Raw genomic sequence first — 22,927 nt, 5'->3', positions numbered from 1 at the left:
GATTCATATTTATGGGTGTGTAAATATAAAGTCTATGTCCCTATATCTTCCAGAAATCTTGAAAAAGTGTTTCCAATTGTGTGTCAGATCCATTATCGCATCCTAGGGTGAAACTTGACATTTTAAACAAGGTGAAAAAGTGGTTCGAGAATGAAAATTCTGTCATCATGTCTCATCATGTAAATCACAAACCTGTATAACTTTCTTTCTTCCGCAGGACACAAAAGAAGAATGTTGGTAACAAAAAAACGTTGGTCCCCATTGACATGCATTGGTTTTGTTTACGCACAATAGAAGTCAATGAGGACGATTTCTGCTCACCAACCTTCTTCAAAATATCTTCTTTTGTGTTTGGCAGAAGAAAGAAAGTCATAAAGGTTTAAAATGACAAGAGGGTGAGTAAATGATGAGATCATTTTATTTTAGAGTGAACTTTCCCATTAAATGTATTTAAAGTGGTGTATTTTCTTGCACTTCTTTTGTACATACAAACAAAATATTACTTTTTAGTGCTTTTAAGAAGAACTCAAGAAGATTTAAGATCTACTCAACTTTGCTATTTAAGACACAATGAATAGAAGTACTAAAAACTGTTATTTTATAAAAAAATAAAAAAATCTAAAATTGTATTTTTAGTATCTTAAGTATAAAGGTAATGTCTTAAAATAGAGCGCTTTAATTACACTTTCGCAAGTGTACTAAGTGTAATTCAATAAAGTGTATTTCAGTGCACTACTTTTTCAACCCGGGATATTGACTTGAACTTCAATCGTGACGTCAAATTGAAAACAAATACCATCAAATTAAGCTGGGTGAAGTATTCATTCTTTTTTTGGACTGGGATGAATTGGTTCACAGCCTTGTAAACCCATCTGAAGGCTTTCTAGACGGCCGGATTCATCGTGAATTGCCTCCTCTTGTTTTTCACAACAGCAGAGAGCGAGAGGCAGTCTCACAACGCTCAAAATGCTATTTACTGAACACTTTCATAAAGACTAGCCTCTCTTAGCTAAAAGAAATTAGACATTTCTTTTGGTTTAGCTTTAGAGATCGCAAAGAAGGATGTTTATTTTAGACAGAAACGGAAAACCAAGAGGGCCACAAAAAAACGAAAAGGACGCCATAAACCTGATAACAGATAACCGGCATCGATTCAGTACAAACTCACGTTACTGTAGTTAATAATACAAACAAATTTGAATGATTCTCCGTTATCAAATCCTATTTTCATTACAAAAATGACAGTTATTTCTAAGATACCCACAGTGCTTCCCAACAGGATTCGCTCATTGTAAGGTGCAGAAAAATGTGGTTTTCCTCACACTCCTTGGTCTTGATAATCCCACAGTGCATTTCTTTTTATCTTCCGGCAGACATGACATCTCAATGGCCGCTGATAGCCCGGCAGATGTGTGTGGTGTCAGAGGGGCTGTAGGCGTGTGATTGGCTGTTTAAAAGCACAAGGGTGACCTGACTGACTGGACAAAGGGAGGTTGTCAGAGGAAAAGGTCACAGTGTTGCTTGTACAAAGTGAAACTCATGTCGCAGCCACAGAGACAGAGGTGTGCGCTATTATACCGGGTGAGTCACAGTGGAAACATACCCGTCGAATGAACAGCATCTCTCTCACATTGGGATTGAACTCCAGCAGCCGGTCCATCGAAGGGAGTAAATAAAGGAATTTATTCAGAAATGCTGAATCTTGAATCAATATCCCGTAAAGTACAATAAACAATAGTGTCATTAGCAGATTCCCTCTTGGGTGTTAACAATTGAATCCCTATAAGGACTTAAACAAAAATGTAAAGGTGATATGTGGGTGTTTTACCAAAACTATTGGAATGTGCTCAATATAAAACCAATGGAAGTGGGGCGTGCAGAAACCAAGCACTTTACATTTAAAGGGACAGTTCACTCCAAAAATCGGAGATTCTTACATCCTCTACTCGTGTTAATCTGTTAATCTTAAATCGTTTACCAAACATTGACTTCCATTGTGTGGACACAAAACCACTGAGAAATTTCTCAAAATGTCATTCATATTCAGATTTTGAATAACATAACAGTGAATAAAGGGTAGCAGGCTTCTTACTACTCGGGTGGACTGTCCCTTTAAGATCACATGATGTTCACAAGAAAGGAAATTCCAAACCGTGAAATGAAAAAAGTACAATACTGTACAATCCAACCGGAAACAAATCATTACTCACAAAGCATCATTCCAGGCCTGCGGTCAGTGCAGGTTTGGTGTAATCTGGGTTTAAATTTAGTGCGGAACAGAGCTGTGTGGGGGTCCGTGGGGGCCGCCCGTACCCCTCTCTTCTGATCAGAGGGTGGTCTTGTCAGCGCTGATCTCCTGTCAGTGTGTAATTAAGAGGGCTGTGGAAAGCCACAAGAGCAGCGCTGCTCGCCGGATCTCGGCTCCGCAGTAAATCCCGTTAGCTGTGAATAAACCCATCGGGGGCGGCGCAGGTAAGCTAGACGCAATGCGATTACATGGCAAAACCGCTGCCTGAAAAGCCAAATCACAAAACACCCTATATTCACTTTCTCACATTCCCTTCCGTGTGAGCCAGAAGAACGACATCGGGAAACACAAAGCGCCATTGTTGCCCTGAGGAGACCACGACCAAATCTTAAACACGTACAGCAGAAGACGTGAGAGACACGCAGGGATATACACTAACAAATGATGGCTTATTTTCAACCCAGTGCTGGGTCAAAAAGGGATGAACTCAATGTTGGGTTGTTTTAACCACAGATAAACATTTTCTAGTTTAATTTAACCCAGTAGGTTGGCTTGTCCCTTAATAACCCGACATTGTATTGAAACATTTTTAGAGTTTAGCTATAATATCAATCACAAACCAAATTTTGGTCCCGATTGGTCCGGTTTTATGTCTGTTCTACGTTTGGTTATCAGTCTGGGTAGCTGTAATATAAAACATTATATTGTATTTAAGCAAGATAAATATTTTATATTAATTGTATTAAATTCAACTATAACTTCTCAACAGACTTTGCTGAGATCTACCAGAAATTACATTTGGGCCACATACATTTGTTTATGTTGTTGCCGTCTATAGTGACAGCGAAGTTGATCACCTACCATGTAACCAACTATTAATCGTGTTAGGTGTCAGAATATAACTTATAGCAGATAATAATATATACAATTATCAGCTAAATAAAGTCATTTAAATAATAACAAATATTTTCGCATCAAATATTTTATTATTCACAATATAACAATATAATTTTTTGGGACCGTATATTGTTACTTATTGGTTTAATGTAAACATTGGGTAAAGTTGTATCTGTTTACATTAGTTAATACACAAGGAACCAACATGAACAAAGATGAATAAATAATAAGATTAATAATTCTATTGATCATTGGAACCTAATGCCTTTACTAATGTCAACAAAAGTGGTTTATTGTAAAGTGATAATGGATTGGTCTTTTCAAATTGATTACAGTAATGTAGCAGTGTAAAAGAATCCTCCAGAATGAGTCCCATGTAGAATACGTCTAATGGACCACATCTGAATCTGACCACAAATAGACAAAATGATATAAAACTGTAATTCATAATGTCTGAGTAAAAGAGAACAAGAGCATGTAGCCACAGGATGAAAGAGAGACAGTGTGTGTGTGTGTGTGTGTGTGTGAGGGAGAGTGAGTGAGGGAGAGAGAGAGAGATCGAGAGAGAGAGAGAGAGAGAGTTAGAAAGAATGTAAACAAAAGCAGGGAGGTTGAATCCTGCAACCTCTTAGTATATTGGACAAAAAAAAAGTCAAGAAACTAAACTACAGATATTGCAGCCGCACTGGGACCTGCACACATTGCAAGTGGGCCCCTGGCGATGAAGTGACTACAGTAATGCAAATATAAATACTGAATTAGGGCAAAATAAGGAAACGTTGTTTTATGGGCTTGCTCAATATCAGATTTTGTTTATTTTTTTACCAAAAAAGTTAAGGATCGCACCTCTCAAATTCTGTATCTATCAAAATGTGCAAAAAACGTTCAAATTGCACAAAATTAAAAAGGAAGAACTGCAAAGTTCTAATTTCGTCCTCAAACCTTTGACTTCCTGATAAACTGCCAAGACTTCAATCAGAGACCCAAAAGCATCATCTGATCACAATGGTCATATTCCTCATCTCTGGCTCTCTCTCTCGCTCTGCTCCTCCCTCCCTCCCGGCACCTGCTGCGGTCGGCCCGCTGAGGTGGAACGGCTCAGTATTAGCTGTGAAATTAGCAGCACTGTCTGGTTAAAGAGCTGGCACGCTTTGCGGAGGGATAGACACTGTTAATGGCATAAAAGCCCTCATCACCTGGGAGCCGCGCAATTACTTGAGCCAAGGCTCGACGGCATCTTCTCCTATCCCACAATCCCCCTCACTCCCCACCCCCTCCTCCATCCGTCCCTCAAACAGCTCACTTCTCTTCGCCTGGCCTCTCGCCAAACCCGGGACCCAATGAGATCTCTCTCTCTCTCTCTCTGTCCTAAATCATATCTCTAGCCAAAGTCCCACTCCACTATAACACACTAAATTTAAATCCTGATGTTTGAAAGCGATGAAGTCAAGGCTCTCGGGATGAACGGAAAAAGAAACACAAGGGCATGTTTGAACAGGACAAAACTGAATTGGGATTCTTGTTGTTGTTGTGAGTCGGAGGATACAGTAATATAATAATAGCATATAAAAGAAGAGGCACGTTGCGTTGCCGACATTCAGACCTGCCAAAGAGCTTTATTTAATTTTCCAAATTCAAACCGCACTAAGTTTATATTTAACAAATGCTAAACGGTACATCAATCGCAGACACTGCACATCTTAAATAACCTCAAGACAGTCACCAAAGGAGCAATGAATCAAGAGAGTAGCATTAAAACGCACTAAAAGCAATGCATTTTTTTTCCTCCATCTTCTTTTTTTGACACGACTAGGCTTTCAAACTCACAATGAAAATGTTGTTGCCAGTAACAGAAAAATGGCCCCAGCACCCGTCCAAACTCAGCCGTACATGTTTACGCTTCTCGAAGCATATGCACATATTCAGATCCACCTCCTGCCGTTCAGCGGGCACGCCAAGCGAATGCGCAGCACGCCGGAGAGCAGACAGGCCGAGGTGAGGGTCACTAATGCCGGGAAGGGCATGTCGCGAGGGGGCCGCATACCCGCGCAGCTCCGAGATCAGCCTCACCACTCTAATTAGCCGCCACAGCTCCCAGAAGCTCCTGGACTCCTCGGAGAACCAGCGGCAGCTGTGCCCTTCTCCTGCATTACATCAGGAGCATCGAGCCTGGGCCCCGTCCGTGCCAGTCACCCGGGTTTTGATCAAAGCACAGCACGGCGGGCTCCACACCGGGTCAGACGCTCAACAACCTGTACAAGATTTACCACCTCAATAATGAATGAGAGAAACATTTTGAAGTAATTGGCTGTGTGCAGGCACCCATCTCTCCAGCAGGGGAGCATGTTTGTACAAAGCAACACAAGATAAATAATTGATGCACAATGCGGCGGCGCTCTCGCATCGCCTTGATTTGGAACTTGTTCAGAGTTGCGCTGTTGCGCTGCTGATGACAATCATTGTTTAGGAAAACAATAACCGTTTTGAGAGAGAGAGAGAGCGAGCGAGAGAGCGTAAGCTGCTTTTATCGCTGATGTTCTAAGCCAAAGCCACAACAACCTGACTACTGATTCATGAAGGTCTCCGCTCTACAACAGCAATAATCATGAAAAATGCACCCTGCACTGCTAGATACTGAAGTGGGCTTGTTTGATGGCTTTTCTTTTACAGATTAGGCCCGTCTCTGATGTTTCTCGCGTCTGTACAATTGCACCCGCTTGTGTTTTCGCCCTATTTCTGTGGCGTCATGGTCAGTTTAAAGAAACGCAGCACATCAGAATTAAGGGGCGGAGCTACAGCTGAACACATGAACGATTTTTTTTAATTGAATTAACCCACAAACTAGATTTATTGTGAAACTTTTAATGGAAATATAATCTATTTGTTGATAGTGTTTCAATAATGTTTTTGTATTGTGTCATTGCATTGTGTAAAAGCAGATTTAAAGTAAAAACCGGCAAAGAAATGTATATGAAATACACAGGATATAGGGTATTATTACAATGTAAAGATACATTGGCTGTACCAACTGCGAAAACAGTCAAAATATCAAATATAAAAAAATATTAATTATTAAAAAAAAAAAAAATACGTGTAATATAAAAAAATTGAATGTCAAAAAAATTGTCTATAATAAAAAAGGTCTTAATGTTTTAATCAAGGAAATATGTTTTTTAACGAAACATAACCTTTAAAATACACGTCATTTGTCTGACAATTTCAAAAATTGCCATTTAAGCAGCAAAAATGTATCAGCACTAATCTTTACTTTTTGGGTCTATATCTACCTCTGTTCAAAACATAAAACTGCAGATTAATTACATACTTATTTCTGATAAAGACTTATAAAATCACAGCCTACATTTAATGTACTCAATAAGTTTTTTGGGTGATTTTTAACTAAAAAAAGTGACTGGTTGCAGCTTATTATATAAAATATTCCCATAACAGCACAGTAAAAAAGCCGTTAAAAGATGTTATTCGCCACTTTTGTTGAGGCAGCTGGACAACATAATAAATACAAATTACAAAATCTAAATCTTGATAAATTCTTTTTTAAGATGTTTTTTGAACGTTTGGTGCTGCAAAATATTACAGCAAATATATTTAGATAAATCGTAATTTATGTCTGTACTTCCTCCGTCTATGACAGTTAGTGTCTTTGGGGGCCGGACGTCCAACGCTAACCATTCTGCTGACAGGGTGAATTTCGCACCAGTAAACTCACAGATTGTTCTTTATTCATCCGGCGAGCGCGTACACCTCCACAGTATGTTTGTTTACCTGTGTTTGTTGTTATTTATGGTGTTTGTCGCATGCGCAATTTGTATAATGTGCTAATAAAACACTCTGTGAGACAGAGCACAATCTGCTTTGCGAGTGATAAAGGAGGTGGAATGGAGATGGTGCTTATCTGAGCTCTGATCAGAATTCATATTGTTAACACACTGCCTGCACTTCCAGTCTCCTACAATATCAACCATATTATTATCATAGAGCCACTATAAAGGATATTGGCTGCTATGGCGAGCTCTTATCCACCAGAATGTGCTGTTATTGCTTTTCGCATCAGGACCGTATGAGGGTGACAGGCAGTCGCAGGACACTTCAAGGTAAAAATATAAGCAATAAGATCTACTGTAATGCCGCTTCAGTCACTGTATAAATAGATTCTGACAATAAATGTTTGAAAACATAGACAGATAGTATTTATCCATTTTGCGAGCAGCGCTAAAAAATGACACCGTGACTGATGATGATATAGATGACAAAGGCCAAATTCAGATTGATTTATAGAGAAGAGGAAAATGTTATAGCTCCGAGGTTGCTCTTTCAGAGCTCGGGAGACTAGATGGAGTACTGACTTCATTCATTTACAGTTCGTATCAACTTCATCGCTGAGGTTCCTTCTGAAATACAGATGAATGAGACAACTTTTAGATGTACTGTGACAGTAAGAGCACAGCACAGAGATAAAAAAGAATCTGCGTTACAGTATATACCTCAGAAAATTTGGTTAAAAGAATAATTTAATCATTTTTATCTCTATCAAAACTCATAAAAATAAAGGTGTTCGTGATGCCATAGAAGAACGATTTTTACCTTAATGGTTCCACAACGAAACCTTTAAATTACACACAACATTTCTGTTTCACAAACGTTTTTTTGCCGTAAATAAAAGGACTTCCGACAACAAAAAGAATAAATGGTTCTTAAAGGAACCAAAAATGGTTCTTCTAAAGCATCGCTGTGAAGAACCTTCTATAGAACCTTTATGTTTTACAATGAATGACAATTTTTTTACCGTAAATCTCTAGTGGATACAGATGTGAGATTACTGTTGAGATTTAAAGGGGTCATATGACACAACTAAAACAAATATTATCGTTTGTTTTAGATGTAATGAAATGTGTATACACATAAAGTGAATGTGTGTATCTCCTCTTTGCTCCGCCTCCCAATTTTTTACAAAGCTCACGTCTCTGAACAGGGAGGTGTGCTCTGATTGGTCAGTTCACCAGTGTGTAGTGATTGGTGGAAAACTGCAAGCGTGTGAAGGAAATGTAACACCTCTGACCATATTTGGAACATCAGGTTCCTCTTCAATTGTTTTGACAGGTACGCCCACCTTACTTTAGCATACATTTGGGGGGGTCTTAGTCAAGATCCCCAAATGATGTAAATTTCTGGCATTTTAGGCAGGTCTGGCTGTGCATTTGCTTTTAGACAGAATGCATCTTTTGTTCCGACACTTTCAAAATTTTGCAATTTTACGTGTCTAATACATGCATGGGCAACACACCAAAGACACAGAAAAACACATGTTTGCACCAAATGACCCCTTTAAGCACAAATTGCATCCCTGTTTTGCCAAATGAGATGATCAAGAAATCTAATATCCATTTACATAATGGTAAATTAAAAAAACTGAAAGATGTAGTTAGAATGAAAATGAAATAAAACTCAGGCGTGATGTGTGAAGTGGAGCAACCTTGAATTTTCCATCATTACTTCCCATCTGTTAGCGAATCAGAAGCTTCAGAGAACCCGACACTCGGACTATTTCCTGTCGTTCATCTGGTTTCTAAGACATTGTTCATTTATCTCTGTGCCCTCAGTGAAAGAAAGTCACTTTGAGAGCCTCGAACCACAAGTTCTGATATGCAGTGCAGTAACTGAGGAATTGCTTTTATAAAAAGACCAGCACGAGCGATTTAGAAATCAGAGAGAGGTGGAGAAAAAAGAGTCAATGTTCAGTGGCCATATATTGTTTTAAGATAAATGACCAGGTCACTTAAGTATACATACTGCAGTTACAGTAAATATAATTTTCTCTGCTTTTATTGAGTCCATAATTCTGATCTATGAAGACAAAGCTTGCTTATTTACAGTAGTGACAACAAGTGTTGGGTGTAACTAGTTACTAAGTAATCAGTTAGTGTAACTTCATTGCTTTTCCCTTGAAAAAGTAAAGTAAGATTACTCTTATTTTTTCTGTAGTTTAATTAGTTACTTTTGATGTAATTCAACCAGATACTTTGTGTAATATATGCGTGTGCAATAGTGGAATTGAAATCAAAACTCTATCTTTAAAATATGAGCCTCGTCTCAAACATTGTCTCAATTCTTGATCCTCCAGCAACGCTTTCTGTGCCCATTACAATACTCTGTTTGTCAAATCCAGAACATACAGAGAGATTTTTGATATACGTGAGTCTGGATGTTTTTCAAGTGGGAATACGATATACATAGCAGCAGCGTTCTGGCAGGGCCCGAGACGCCCGTACGGTTTGATGGAATATTTAAGACAAGGACAGACTTTCTGCTCTCTCCATCTGCATCCCTGAAAAAAGCTTCTAATGTGTTCGACAGGTGGCCTGCTGCAACGCCAAATCTGCTGGGTCTAAACACGATTAAGAACTCAAATTAGCCCCTGCTGAGAATATGATTTCTATATTTAGACCTGTCAGGAAAAGAAACGGCACCAACAATCCAAATAACTCACCGCTGACAGACATGAACTCCCTGGAAGTAAACGGATGCCATTCAACTCTGTGTTAGTCTTTTCACGTTGTGTTTAACCCTGGTTTAACCTCGAGGCCGCGGATTTAACAACACTTTTGTCATTTTAAAGAGAGTGTTAGTGGAACATGTGCACTTTTATGTGTTCTCCACCACCAATAGTTCTTATGTAATTCTTAAATATTCACATCGGAATATTTACCAAGTTTAAAAATGACCCCAGGTTAACAACTGAGTATGAAAATGCAATTTATTACATTAAGATCATGGTCTTACTTTATCTAACATCTCACTAACTTACAAAAAAAATCTTACCTGCTGTACCTGAGATCAATGCTAACCGTATGACGAGATAAATGGAAAAGTGGCGATGTGGCCTTCACGTAGTTCTTTTATATGGCCTCTCGTGACTTTTCTCTGTAAAGTTTCAAACAGCAATGAAATCTTGTTCCGTTGAAATAAGATAAAAGATGACCATAATGAACAGAGTGATGTGAACGTTATGCCACAATGTGAGGAAAATTGCATGAAATTTTCAAAGATGGAGATAAAGTGCTAGACAGAAAATGTGGGTGAGGACAGAGGGCAATGAATGGCTGGTACAAACAGCTCATATCTCCCTCTATTCCATGGTGATGGGTTCAGTAAAACCTACAGCAGTCAGAAAGAAAGACTTTACTTTTACTCGATATGTGGTTCTTTCAAACTCGATATGTGGTTCTCTCATATTCAATATGTGGTTCTCTCATACTCAATATGTGGTTCTCTCATATTCAATATGTGGTTCTCTCATACTCAATATGTGGTTCTTTCATACTCAATATGTGGTTCTCTCATATTCAATATGTGGTTCTCTCATACTCAATATGTGGTTCTCTGATATTCAATATGTGGTTCTCTCATATTCAATATGTGGTTCTCTCATACTCGATATGTGGTTCTCTCATACTCAATATGTGGTTCTCTCATACTCAATATGTGGTTCTCTCATACTCGATATGTGGTTCTTTCCAATAATTTTATACTGACCATAATTATTTTGGTTTCATTCATAGTAAAATCACAAATTAACCATGGTTTTACCACAGCCATGATAATTTAGCCATATTTGTAGCAAAACTTACAAAAAAAAGTTGATCTTACATGGATAACCATGTGTTTTACCATAGATTTACTACAAATACCATGTTTATATTGTGATCATAGTAAAATTGTGGTTACTATGGTTTTACATCAAATAAAACCAAACTATTACGGTTACTTCAATTAAACCATTTTTAATTTATTATAAGCTAATTAAAATGTCTTGCTAAGTCTTTAATAAATAAGCCAATAGAAAGCATGAGAAATGTTCTAAATGAAAACGAAGCAGGCTGTACATGCTGTGCCATGTCTTATTCTGTGACTGATATCTAACCAAACTCCGTCTTATTAATCTCCATTTTTTTCTGAAGTCTACCTTTTCTTCAGTCCATATGATGTTCCATCTTCAATGAAAGCAAGATTAATCCACGTATCCGCGCTGATAGGCCGCACTAATGGATCTGGCCATTAGAGAGCCTGCGAACAGCCTGACAAGGTAACTCATTTGCTGGGGAAATAATAAGTGGTTTGATTTCGACCCACCTTACAACGATGACACATTTGGACTTCTGCGAAAGTTGCTTCTGCACTTTCATCATCATAATGAGACGATTTCTAACTTTTAATTAGAGCTCAGAGCACCTCCACTGTAGGCCTCCGAGAATGCTGGGTAATGTTCTCCGAATCGAACGCGCATTAGATTGGTTCGCGTAGCCTCGGGACGGAGTCGGGCGGATGATTAGTTGAAGAGAATCTCGCGCCTCTCTGATAAACTTTCTCGGGTGGTGCTTAACTCCCTTTTCAATTCGCGAACGTTGCACTCGAGATGCTACGAAAGCTCTGAACGAGGTTTTTCTGATTTTGATGCACACGCCGCCTTGTTTATGAAACATTTAGTAGCCTTTATTTTCAGAATAAAAAGCATTCGTGACCCTCCGCATCCACCTCATTCCAAAGCCGATTCTCCAAACCCGTTTCTCTCTGCCGGTCTCACTCCCCCTGTTTACATAGTGATTTATTTACCGAGATTGACAGATAATTACATCACCCCAAACAGTCATGCGAACGCAAAACCAAAAGCAAACAGCCAGTGCATGAAAAATAATATTTTGACATAGCTGACTGCATTCAACATCTCATATACATCAATTCATGCTGTCAGGTTGAGCATAATTTACTTTTTCTACTCCGCGGCAGAAATGGCAGCGACAATATTTTTGCATATTCTTAAAGCGTTCCCTGTATATTGCTTTTTACAGTTTGGTAAATGCATGTTAACGCTGTTTCGCATCCACAATCCTCCCTACAAAGGGCTCTGCAGTTTTTGCATGACCCGTACTCTCTCTCTGTATAAAATATACGACAACGACCCAAGACTAAATGTGAGTGGTGTTTGCCTACACAGAGGTCGTTGCCATGACGAAATGAAGTTGTGGATGGTTTCCAGGGGCTTAAAAGTATGCAACAGGTGCTCTCTGTTAAAAATTGCTATTATGATATAATAAACAGTAATGTTTTTTTTGAGCAAGAACCATTTATTTATATTTAAATGCATTAAACGTATTTAAATAGCATGTTGTTGAAACATCTTTATTCGTGTCGCATTAGATGCATCTGCATCTTTCCTGTAGCTCAGTGGTAAGAGCATTGCGTTAACTTGTGGGTTTGATCCCAGGGGATTGCAAATACCTATGTAAAACATATAGGATTAAAAGCAATGCAAGTCATTTTGGATAAAAGCGTCTGCCACATGCATAAATGTAATGTAAATGTAATGGATTCTACTATTGCACGTTGTATTCTAACTGTATGATAGCACTTCAAAACATCTCAACTTACACGATGAAGACAGAAGCTACAGTTCGACTACATCCAGAAAACCAAGACACCTAAAGCCCAGTCAACATGGCTTTAATAAACTCCGCCCGCGTGTTTGTTTGTAAGCCAGGGGTCTTTGGCGTGGCCCGCGATAGCAGAAGAATGGGCGGCTTGAGAGGCCATTACCACAGCCGGCGTGCTTTTCCAAGCAATACACCACTAGCAGCCATGTTTATTCATGACAAAAGCAGAGAGACCTGCGAGGTGACTGCCTGTCAGGAGCTGGCAGCCTCACGCGACACCCTCTCCCTGATTTCATCTGATAGATGGAAAGAGGCGACTGCCGAGCGTCACCGCGCGTGAACAGTCTGTGATATTGGGCTAATTCGCAGACGTTTGGAGAACAGGCTGGAGAAAGAAATAGCTGCACGGTTTAAGGTGTATGACTGACCTGTGGAGATACTGGAATATGGAAAGATGCGAGTTGTTTGGATCGGGACATCAAAATGTAGGGTTACTAGTACAGTAATATCTGCTGTTGTGCATTATATTAAAGCTTTTAATATTAGAAACAAACAAAAATCTTGAGCTGGGAAAACGGTCTCTTTACCCCGATTTACAATAGTAAATTTATTATAATGATTTATTATTTGAGCTGTCAGTTGGATTTCAGTCTTACAAACCCAACCGCTGGGTAAGAATAATACAGAAAAAGTTCATATTTGACCCAACAATGGGTTAAAATGACCAAACATAGTTCATTTATAACCCAATGGCTGGGTCAGAAAAGAAAAAGATGCAATTATAATGTATTTAAGTAAATAATAATTTCTAATGTCTTCATACTCTGGTAAAGATATGTTAAGTAACCAAAATGTTCTTCTTAATAAGAAAAGCAAGTTACAAACTGCAGCATTAAAGAGAATATAATATCAAAATGTACCATATTTACTATATTTTCTTCCTCATGTATATAAAAAGTTCCATGAGAATGCATGAAAGCAACTTTCGGGGCCTTTAAATTGTTCTTATGATGTAACCAAGGCCATGATACAACTGGACTCAACTCTCCAAACTTCTCATTGGTCAGTAGATGCTGACATCACACTTCATTTCATCTAAAGAACAACTTCTGGTCACATGACAAAGCATTTCTTTAGCTTCTTCAGCATACCATCACGTCACTATGGAATATGTCACATTACGTAAGTGTAACATGCGTATGCCGTTTCATGTCGTCTTTAAATAGATCAAACTGCAATATATGCAGTTTAATGCAATATGTCAAATAAAAATACAACTTTTTTAAAGATAAATAACTGAAAGCCATAAAGAATACACAAGAATGGGAGAAAAGTTTGCTTCGTGCACCTTTCATATTTTATATGCAGGTAAGTATCCGCGCTTAGGCGGAAAGTCTTTATCGCACGGAACAACAGGCGAAGCGGACAAACCGAGCGTTCCTCCAGGTAATAGACTCAAAGCCAACGCCACGGTCAGAACCGCCCCGCTCTGACGACTCCATGCCTATTTAATCTTATCTTGTTAATATTTTAGAAAAAGCTTACAGGCATATGAATCAATTAATTATAGCTGGTATGCGGCTCATGAATACTGCACATGGTCTATGCCAAGTACACGTGTCAATCATAGCGGAGCAACAGCTGGCTAATTACCGCCGTCCACATCTGAAGACGCCACACTCAAACGCTGTTGTTGCTCCAGGCTTCCAAATTACAGATTACATGGACCTGGATGAACTTAATATGACTTTGATCTTTATTATTTTGTGCGAAATAAAAAGTTTTTCGGGCCTCATCTGTTTGGAAGGAGAGGAATTCAATTTTTATATGGTTAAGTGCATCTCAAACAATTGAAGTTGAGCGGAAGATGGTACCAAAAATAGACAATTCACAAAAGGTTAATCATATTTGGGAATCTTGGCATCATAAAGTTAAAAAACCCTTGCTGAAGACGGTTTTAGTGGCAACTACATAAACGTTATGTGGTCCAAACTTAACTTCCGGGAGACCTCCGCAGAGAATCGATAACTGTAGAGTAGTTTTAATTTAGACGAAAACAATTAATATACAAAAAAATATTAAGATTAATCAACATTAATAGCAATTAAATAAAAATGTATATAATAACCAAACACAGAACGAAAGTTAATTTCAGGACAGGTGCGTGCATCCATCTATAGTTATGTTATAGATATAGATATACAAATCTATCAATAATAATATTTTTGTCCCCGTCCAAGAAAAGAATGATCACAATATGAGAAAGAAGAATGATATACATGCTTAATGGTCAATGTCAAGCTAACAAAGCTAACCGATCAAACAGTCCAATGTTAGGGCGCGTTCACACCAAACAAAGTAACTATCAAGTTTTCCAAATCATGCAAAATTTTATATAACAACTATATTATGTAACAGAGAAACAATATTCTGGGATCACTGACAGCCAATCAAAATCCACTGTTGTGGACGATTATATACTTTTCATTGCAAATAACTGTTTACCCTGTTGAAAGAAACTGCATATGAGCAGGTATGTTTTGATGCTGGTTTGACCATCTTAAACCAGCACATGCGGGCTTAAACCGGCATCAAAACATACCTGCTCATATGCAGTTTTTTTCAACAGGGTAATTATCGATTTTTTTATCGTTTAACCAGTTCAGACCGGCTCACCACTTTAGCTAAGTTTCAACAAGTCAAATCTTCCTCTGTCAAGTCCACAAACACTATCATACAGAAGCAACTCCTGTCATGATAAATATGCACCAAACTGTTTTGTGTTTACATCCCCTACTAAGTTCACTGAGGAAGAATTAAAAAAGCAATGAAACCCCTGTTTGTGAGTATTATGCCGTGTTTTTTTTGTCGGTTGAAATCTCACTCAGGAGGGAGGTTTGAGCACAGCGGGTCCTGAGACTCTGCTCGTCGCGATAAGTGTTTCTCTCTCAGATTAAATGTGTTTAAACACAACCACGCGCTCTCTGTTCCACTTCCCCAATGTGCACGGCGGAACCAATGGATTTCTGCATCGTGGATATCTGAAGGCAAACCGACAAACTATAATTTGTGTAGCAGCACTGGAGTTTATTCTGACAAAATTTTGCAGACCGTTACGAAGAGAGAAGTGGATTCCAAACATGCACTTTATCATTAATGAATGCAGGGCAATGAATGCCTCCCCCGTGCTTTGATATGCAGAAGTTACGAAATGAATGCAGCTTATAAATCTAATATAAAGACAACCAGGGAGTACATTTTAAAATCCTAAAATCTTACATTTTAATAGACATACAGTACCTCAAGACCGGCACATAGAGTTTGAAAGATCCAGTTCAGTGCAACCTCTGATGTACGTGATATCAAGACTATGAAAGGCGTCGTGTGCCGCCCGGGGAGGAGAAGAGGGGCGGGATCAAACCCTCATCCTGCTTTCTGTGCAACCCTTCAAAAAGATGTCACCGGGATCCCAAGGACATAGTGGAGAGCCAGGTAGACAGAGAGCAAACGGGTCACAGTTTCACAGAGAAGCCCATTCTACTCAAATACACCCAGAGAAAGCGAGCGATGCCCCATCCTGCACCTCCTGCACCTCCTTGTGCTCCTCTATCCTCCGCGAAATCTATAACATACATTATTTACACATGCGCACAAAGAAACAGGTAGACGGAAAAATGAAACGAATGCAGTTAAATAATTGAATGCAAGGCACCTCGAAAAAAGATTGAGAGAGAGGATTCATATATCTTTCCAATCTAGGTAAAAAAGTAGGTCAGGAAAAGAAAAAATACATCAAAAAGAAAAACTTGGAACAAAGTAATTTATACTGCGAGTACAATGTTCAAAACATATCACTCCGAAAAAACGAAAATCATTTCAACATGAAATGAATTAATAAAAGAAACAGTGTACGTAAAAACACTCTCAGGGTCATGCCGTTCATCCTAGTGTCATCATGTTCCATGTCTTTATACTATAGGCATATCTATTACTAAAAAGATATACAGTATATAAAGAGCCCAAAACATCACAGGATTTGTGAAGTGAGGTAACACGGCTAACGTAATAAACGCTGTCATCACAAATCAATACAAATGTGCTCAACAACCTGTCTTAAAGTCGCTGACATTTCCAGCTAAACTGATGCATATTCAGCTCCATTAGCACGTTAGCTCGGCGCAGGAGTTTGCTGTTAGCAGCGTGTCCATTTGGCTAATTCCAACGCTGGCTCATACGGCCACGGTTAAGTGACTCATGCACAGCGGGGAAGGTTTATAAAGCAACCTGTAAAACACTCACACAGTCTGCGTCACAAGAGCATCAGTTTAAAAATGAAGTTGAAAACAAATGTTTTGTCCGTATGAAGTGAGAGTCGGTGTATGTGCCAAAGACCTGTGAGGTTAAAAATGTGTGATATAAAAAATAAGTTCTTATGTTGATGGTTTTTGATTATATGTGCAAATGCATTCGGAAAAAAAAGAAATTAAAGGAGCATTTAAATTGATTATATATATTTTTGTTAAGTGAACTGCATAATTGATTAAGTTTTGACTGATTTGAGTGAAGTGAAAAAAGATTATATTTTCTATATATATTCTTATAAAGTTAAAATCCACAACTTTCAGCTCAATATCACCGTCCCTGTTTAAAACATAACATTGCAGGTTACTTTGCATACTTTCTTATGCAGAGTAAAATCAAATGTCAAGCTGACATTTTTAGCAAAATCATACGCAACAGCTCAAATGATAAATTCTGATTTCAGGCTACCGTAGAGAATTAGAGTATGTTAATGTAAACATTTTTAAGCAGATTTTTGTATGCCCAAAAACAGATTTTTGTTTGTTTTTAACAAAAAAAGATACAGTACAAATTACTGTAAAATACAAGATACATTGTAGACAATAAACCAGGTGTAATTATGACACCGGACCACAAAATAGGTCCTAATAGTCAGATTTTGTTAAATTGAGACTTATACATGGGTGACCACATGAGACATTTCTCCGCATGGGTCCATGTCAGGATTTGGATGTGTCTTCGGGGAGTCGCATTTCTCAACCGCATATGTCATTGAGGTTCTCATATTTCAATAAAATAAGCATTATAAATTAGCATTTAACATTGCCTAAGACGTATAATCATTGTAGTTCATTGTAGTCATTCTTACTTTGAAATATAACGCCTGCCATTATAAAATAAAAACTGAAATAATAAACCTCGATGATGTATGCGGTTGACAAATGTGACTTCCGGAAGACAGATCGGAATCCTGGCAAGGACATGTCCGTGAGAAAAACGCTCATATGGTCACCCTACTTATACATAAATAAATCAGCTTTTTTATTTATGTATGGTTTGTTAGGATAGGACAATATTTAACCGAGGTAGACATATATTGAAATATGGAATCTGAGGGTGTAAAAACAATCAAAATATTGAGAAAATCGCCTTTAAAGTTGTCCATCAGTGGCTCTGTGGCAGGCCGCTGCTAAGAAAAAAACAAGTTGGTTTTAACTCTCTCTATTGGCTCACCACTGTAATGTAAATGGACCTAAAAGTGGAAATTCTAAGCTTTACATAAATCCCAAACTTGAGGTGGGAACACCAAAAGAGCGGGTAGCAGTGAGCCATATTTGAAGGCGATATTTGTACGCGATTTTGCCGCGTCCACCCAAAGAAATAACGTTTTGATATATTTGCGGTAGGAAATTTACAAAAGACCTTCATGGATGTATTCTAAAGATTTTTGGCCTAAAAGAAAAATCAGTAATTGTGAACCATACAATGTATTGTTGGCTATTGCTAGGATTATACCAGTGCCACTCGTGACTGCTTTTGTGGTCTAGGGTACATTTGATAAAAATGTGCACAATTTTTTACTTTATGTTCGACTATGAACAACACACATCCAACACCCTCACACAAATCCTTCGACTGACTGTGCCGTCTCTCTCTCTGAACACAATAAACAGACACTTTTATCCTCCCTCAGTAACAACAGACAGGTCCTCTGGCAGGTGCAGACGTCCCACCGTCATGTATTTAAGCATGAAATGCGTGGAGCTCCCCGCTCTGAGCCGTGGCTGGGCCAGCAGCTGCCGAGATGTGTGCATCTCACCTGAAGTATGGAAGTTTCCGGCTGCATAAATAAAATCCCCATGGCAACTAAATGTGTCTGAAGATAAGAGAGCGGGAGGATTTATGCCTTTTCTGAGCTGTCATACCCTACAGATCTTCCTCAGGCAAAGCAGACCACCTGCCACACATTATATTAACCAGCGGTCTACAACACTCTCTCTCTCTCTAATGGATAGCTTCATTTATGCCTCGTACGGCCGCCGCTTTTTGCCGCCGGTCAAGATTGAGACGCTTTACAGCGGCGGGGAATTTTCTTGTTTTTTAATATAGATAAACACAAGGAATCCAACAAAGGTTTTCTTCGGTGTGGATTATCACAGATGGTTACTATGCCAAACGTTAAACTAAGTTATTTTGTACAAATATCTAAAATAACGCTTGCTAAGAAGTGACTTGCATTCCTAAGTAATGTTTAGAGAGCAGGATCTGGCTTGGCCCTGAATGAAACCGCTCACCCTAGAAACCACCTAGCCGTGCCCTAGCAACCAGCCAGAACATCTTAGCAACTGCATAACAATGTGTTAAAAACCACTCAGAATATCTGGCAACCACCCAAAAGATGCTCACACCACCGTGGCAGGTTCTGCATGGGCAAGCAGCGGTCGGATCATATCTCTGAATGAACTTTTGTTTAGTTATCTTTGATTGTATATGCAAATGCCCCCAAAATAACACAACATTCTGTATACAAACAAGGTTACACGTACTCTATGACATCAGCTGGGTTGAGGCTTTGGCCAAAAATGAAATTATTTGCTGACGTCATTCCAAACCTGCATGACCTTTTCTTCTGCAGAACACAAACGAAGATGTTTTGAATGAACGTTGGTAACCAATCAAAACTGGAAACAATTGACTTCCATTGTCTGGATGCGAAATCCACTGAGACATTTCTCTAAATATCTACTTTGTGTTCCACAGAAGTTTGAATCATATACAGGTAACTTTATCTAATGTAGCTTAAATCCGACTCTAGTCTTGTCAGGTCTAAAAGAAGAAGGGACAGATCGAATATATAATGTGTGGGTGTGTATGTACATGTAACGGATGTACAGGATTGGATGGTCGTGGATGTCTCGCTGTTTACCGGGCCAGAGGTCCCAATAAGCCTTGACAGAGGAGAGCCGGTGTCTCCTTGAGCCCCGGAGTCTGTAACTATGAGAGACAGGTGTGCAGCAGACCCTTGGCCCCGCTGCGGCCCACAACGGCCCCACACTGGGAAGAGAGGTGGCCGCCCCCCTCCCCGCAGCCATTTATCTCAATTTCAGTCTGCCTGGCGTTCCCGGATCAAACAGCACTTAAACTAAATAACCCAGCTGGAATTTACTCGCACGCTCATCAGCTGAGATATATAACCATAGCTCACAGTGACCGGATCCGACAGCCACTGCACCTGTTATACAGTATCACTTAACATCAAAGCTTCTAATCCAAATTAAAGCGAGGAAGTAAAAATGAGACTAAACCTACTCGGATGGTTTTAATGTAGTGTGTTTTGGTACTGTAAGTGTGAGGAGTTCGGCACTTTTTGGAAGAGAATGGTATGGTTAAACGTAAAGGTTTACAGGGATAGTTCGCCCAAAAATGAAAATTCTGACATCATTTATTCCCCCTCATGTCATTTCAAACCTGTGTGACACAGAAGAAGATATTTTGAAGAAGGAACAAACATTTTCTCAAAATATCTCCTTTTGTGTTCCGCAGACGAAAGAGCACATGCAAAATGCGACATGAAAGTTAATGTTGACAGAATGTTTTTTTACGGGGTCCTTACCCCATTTTTTTAGGTAAAGAGTAAATATCAACAGCTATTTAGCATTCTTGGCCATACCTGTCTTAAAGGTGCAGTGATGAACAGCACTGTTTCAAGAGGTGGCAAAAACAGTCGTGAAAACAAAATTATGACCGGTTTGAGTGCAAGAAACCTTGACTAACATTATAAGTGCACATCAAATGAAAAAAAACCCTGAACAATAAAGCCCATTTAAATCATTCCCAGGCTTTTGAATCATGCGTCTCTTTAATGGACAACGAGGGCATATGATGCCAGCGGGCTTGAGTGGTGATGCCGTTGGCATTGTGCTTTTGTTCCCTGGAACGCTTTCAAAGAGGGATGAAAAGGTGAAAATCTATTTAGTGGCTCTATGCCGTACCTCAAGCGTCAAAGCGTGAACACAATGCCAGCGTGACCCTGTGCATGTCAGAAGAGAGACGTAAATGCAGGAAGAAAGCACAGATGATGCTGAGAGAAAGCACGCCGGGCATTAAGGGTACAGACAGGTTGTGTATCAGAAGCCGAGGGTGGTTGTGCTAATAGTTCTAAATACACCCCGTGATGAGCTATTAGAAGAGGCTTTTTGTGAATGTGATAAATAAATCCTCTTTATTCAGTGTGACAGTAATCCCAGCACCCTGTGCCTCCGTTCCTTACCGATCCATCAAGCGGCGCGGCACATAATCAGCGCGGCATATTTCTCAAATGCGTTTCCGTACACTCTACAAAGCCTTCCTCAAACGCGCTTCGTTTATACCGCTCCGCGTATCTCGGGAAACTTGCGAGCCTGCCCCGGTCTCGGAGGAATACGGCAAACTCCACTTCCCACGATGCCTTGTTTTATGTTCACAGGCTCGAAATCAGCGAGGGGCTTCTGACACAATAAAGGCACTTCTGCAACTACAAAGGGGGGCATCATTTATCAGAGCTATGAGCAATACGGCTTGCCTTACTAAGCCCATTACATATTGGATTTCCGTTACCGTGGCATAATTTATTTGCGCTGCTTCTGCTCAGAAGCAAAAATACTTGCTTTTGATCAATTAAGTACGTCTTGGCCAAATGTGAGGGGCATGCGCACGCATTTAAAACATCAGACCCCCAAGAAATCATTCCTGAAAAGTCTTTCCAACAACAGAAAAACATGCGTACAGAAACATAAAAGAGTGTTGTCTTATATTTCTATGCTTATTATTGAACAAAAATACTATAGTTACTTTTATTATTACATGTAATTCTTACATCCACTGAATCAGAAACTACTATAATAGACCACAATAGATACTCGGCTATGTTGATACTGACAGCAAAACACATATTCACAACTTTCAAAAAATGCTGAAAGCTGGTCTGTATAAAAAATAAACATAAAAGTAGTAAATATGGCACAAAAGATGGTTAACCCGAGCCTTCATAATCCAAACTATGCAATGTTGTGTCTGTATGCGTGTGCGATGTGATGACTAATATTCATTGATTTCATGATGCTTTGCAACAAAACGCATTTTGAAAATAAACCCAACGGACATTTGTGCATCAGATCTCTATTGGGACATGGGAGAAGGGATGGATTACCATGGCGATGAGGTATGTTGTTGCCCTCCAAGGTGGAGTGTCTTGGGCCTAGTGGCAGAGCAGGAACTGGCATTAGCAGACCTCTCCCAGTATGGCTCGCTGTGGAGAAACGTGGAAAAGCTCTTAACGTCATCAGCCCCTGACCCATCCCATAACACACTGCTAAAAAAAAAACAAGTCAAGCATGATTACCAAGAATTCAAAGCAATCACATCCACAACTTTGTCGTGAAACATTCGACTCAACATGATCATGAAAAAGAAGAAAAGAAGTGATGAGTGACATTGGATTAGATGAATCAAATGAGCACATAAACAACACATTTGAATGAAGACTTGACATTAGATTAGACATCAAAATATGTGATGGTGTGCGAGGTTCATGACGCACATAGCAAAACTGAGGACTTCTGAAAAGACGAAGCAACAAATGCATCAGAAAATGAACTTTCTCTGGAGGTCAGGATTTTTTACAAGCTATACGTTTGAGAGCAAGAGTGTTATACGTCTGACAAAAAAAAAGAGTGTTTATTGACAGATTTTAGGAAAAACAGTCATTTAGCACAAAGACAGTTATTGATTCGGGCCGACGCGATTGGCCCGTCTCCTCCGTGATGCGGTGTAGATAATAGGTGGCGTTCTAATTGCTCGGCATAAACGCCCTCGTTCGCGCATTTGTCTGTGGCACTCAAACGCTAAAGAGCTGTTATTTGTTAAGGGCTCTTCACGAATCTCGTTAAACACTGGAGGTTGCCGGAGGATGAATGGGGAGGAATTGAAAGGCGAGGTTTCAACGGCCATATCAGACGAAACCGCCGCCGCCGTGTTCCGCTCTCTATCTCCTCTA

General features: G+C 39.3%; 1 protein-coding gene across 4 annotated transcripts in view; it reads right to left on the bottom strand.

Moving 5' to 3' along the window:
• LOC130437302 (neuronal PAS domain-containing protein 3) overlaps positions 1 to 22,927 on the bottom strand; it is a 225,022-nt gene that overhangs the window by 155,799 nt on the left and 46,296 nt on the right. For 2 of the 4 annotated variants that reach the window (XM_056768605.1, XM_056768608.1), the window contains exon 2: positions 22,082 to 22,243. In XM_056768605.1, coding sequence (XP_056624583.1) covers positions 22,082 to 22,243 — 162 coding nt within the window. The remainder of the gene's footprint in view (positions 1 to 22,081; positions 22,244 to 22,927) is intronic. The other 2 variants (XM_056768606.1, XM_056768609.1) reach the window with 1 other exon arrangement.

Source organism: Triplophysa dalaica, chromosome 15 (assembly GCF_015846415.1).
Source record: "Triplophysa dalaica isolate WHDGS20190420 chromosome 15, ASM1584641v1, whole genome shotgun sequence".
Lineage (NCBI taxonomy): Eukaryota > Metazoa > Chordata > Actinopteri > Cypriniformes > Nemacheilidae > Triplophysa > Triplophysa dalaica.
This window is presented reverse-complemented; position numbering and strand designations above follow the sequence as displayed.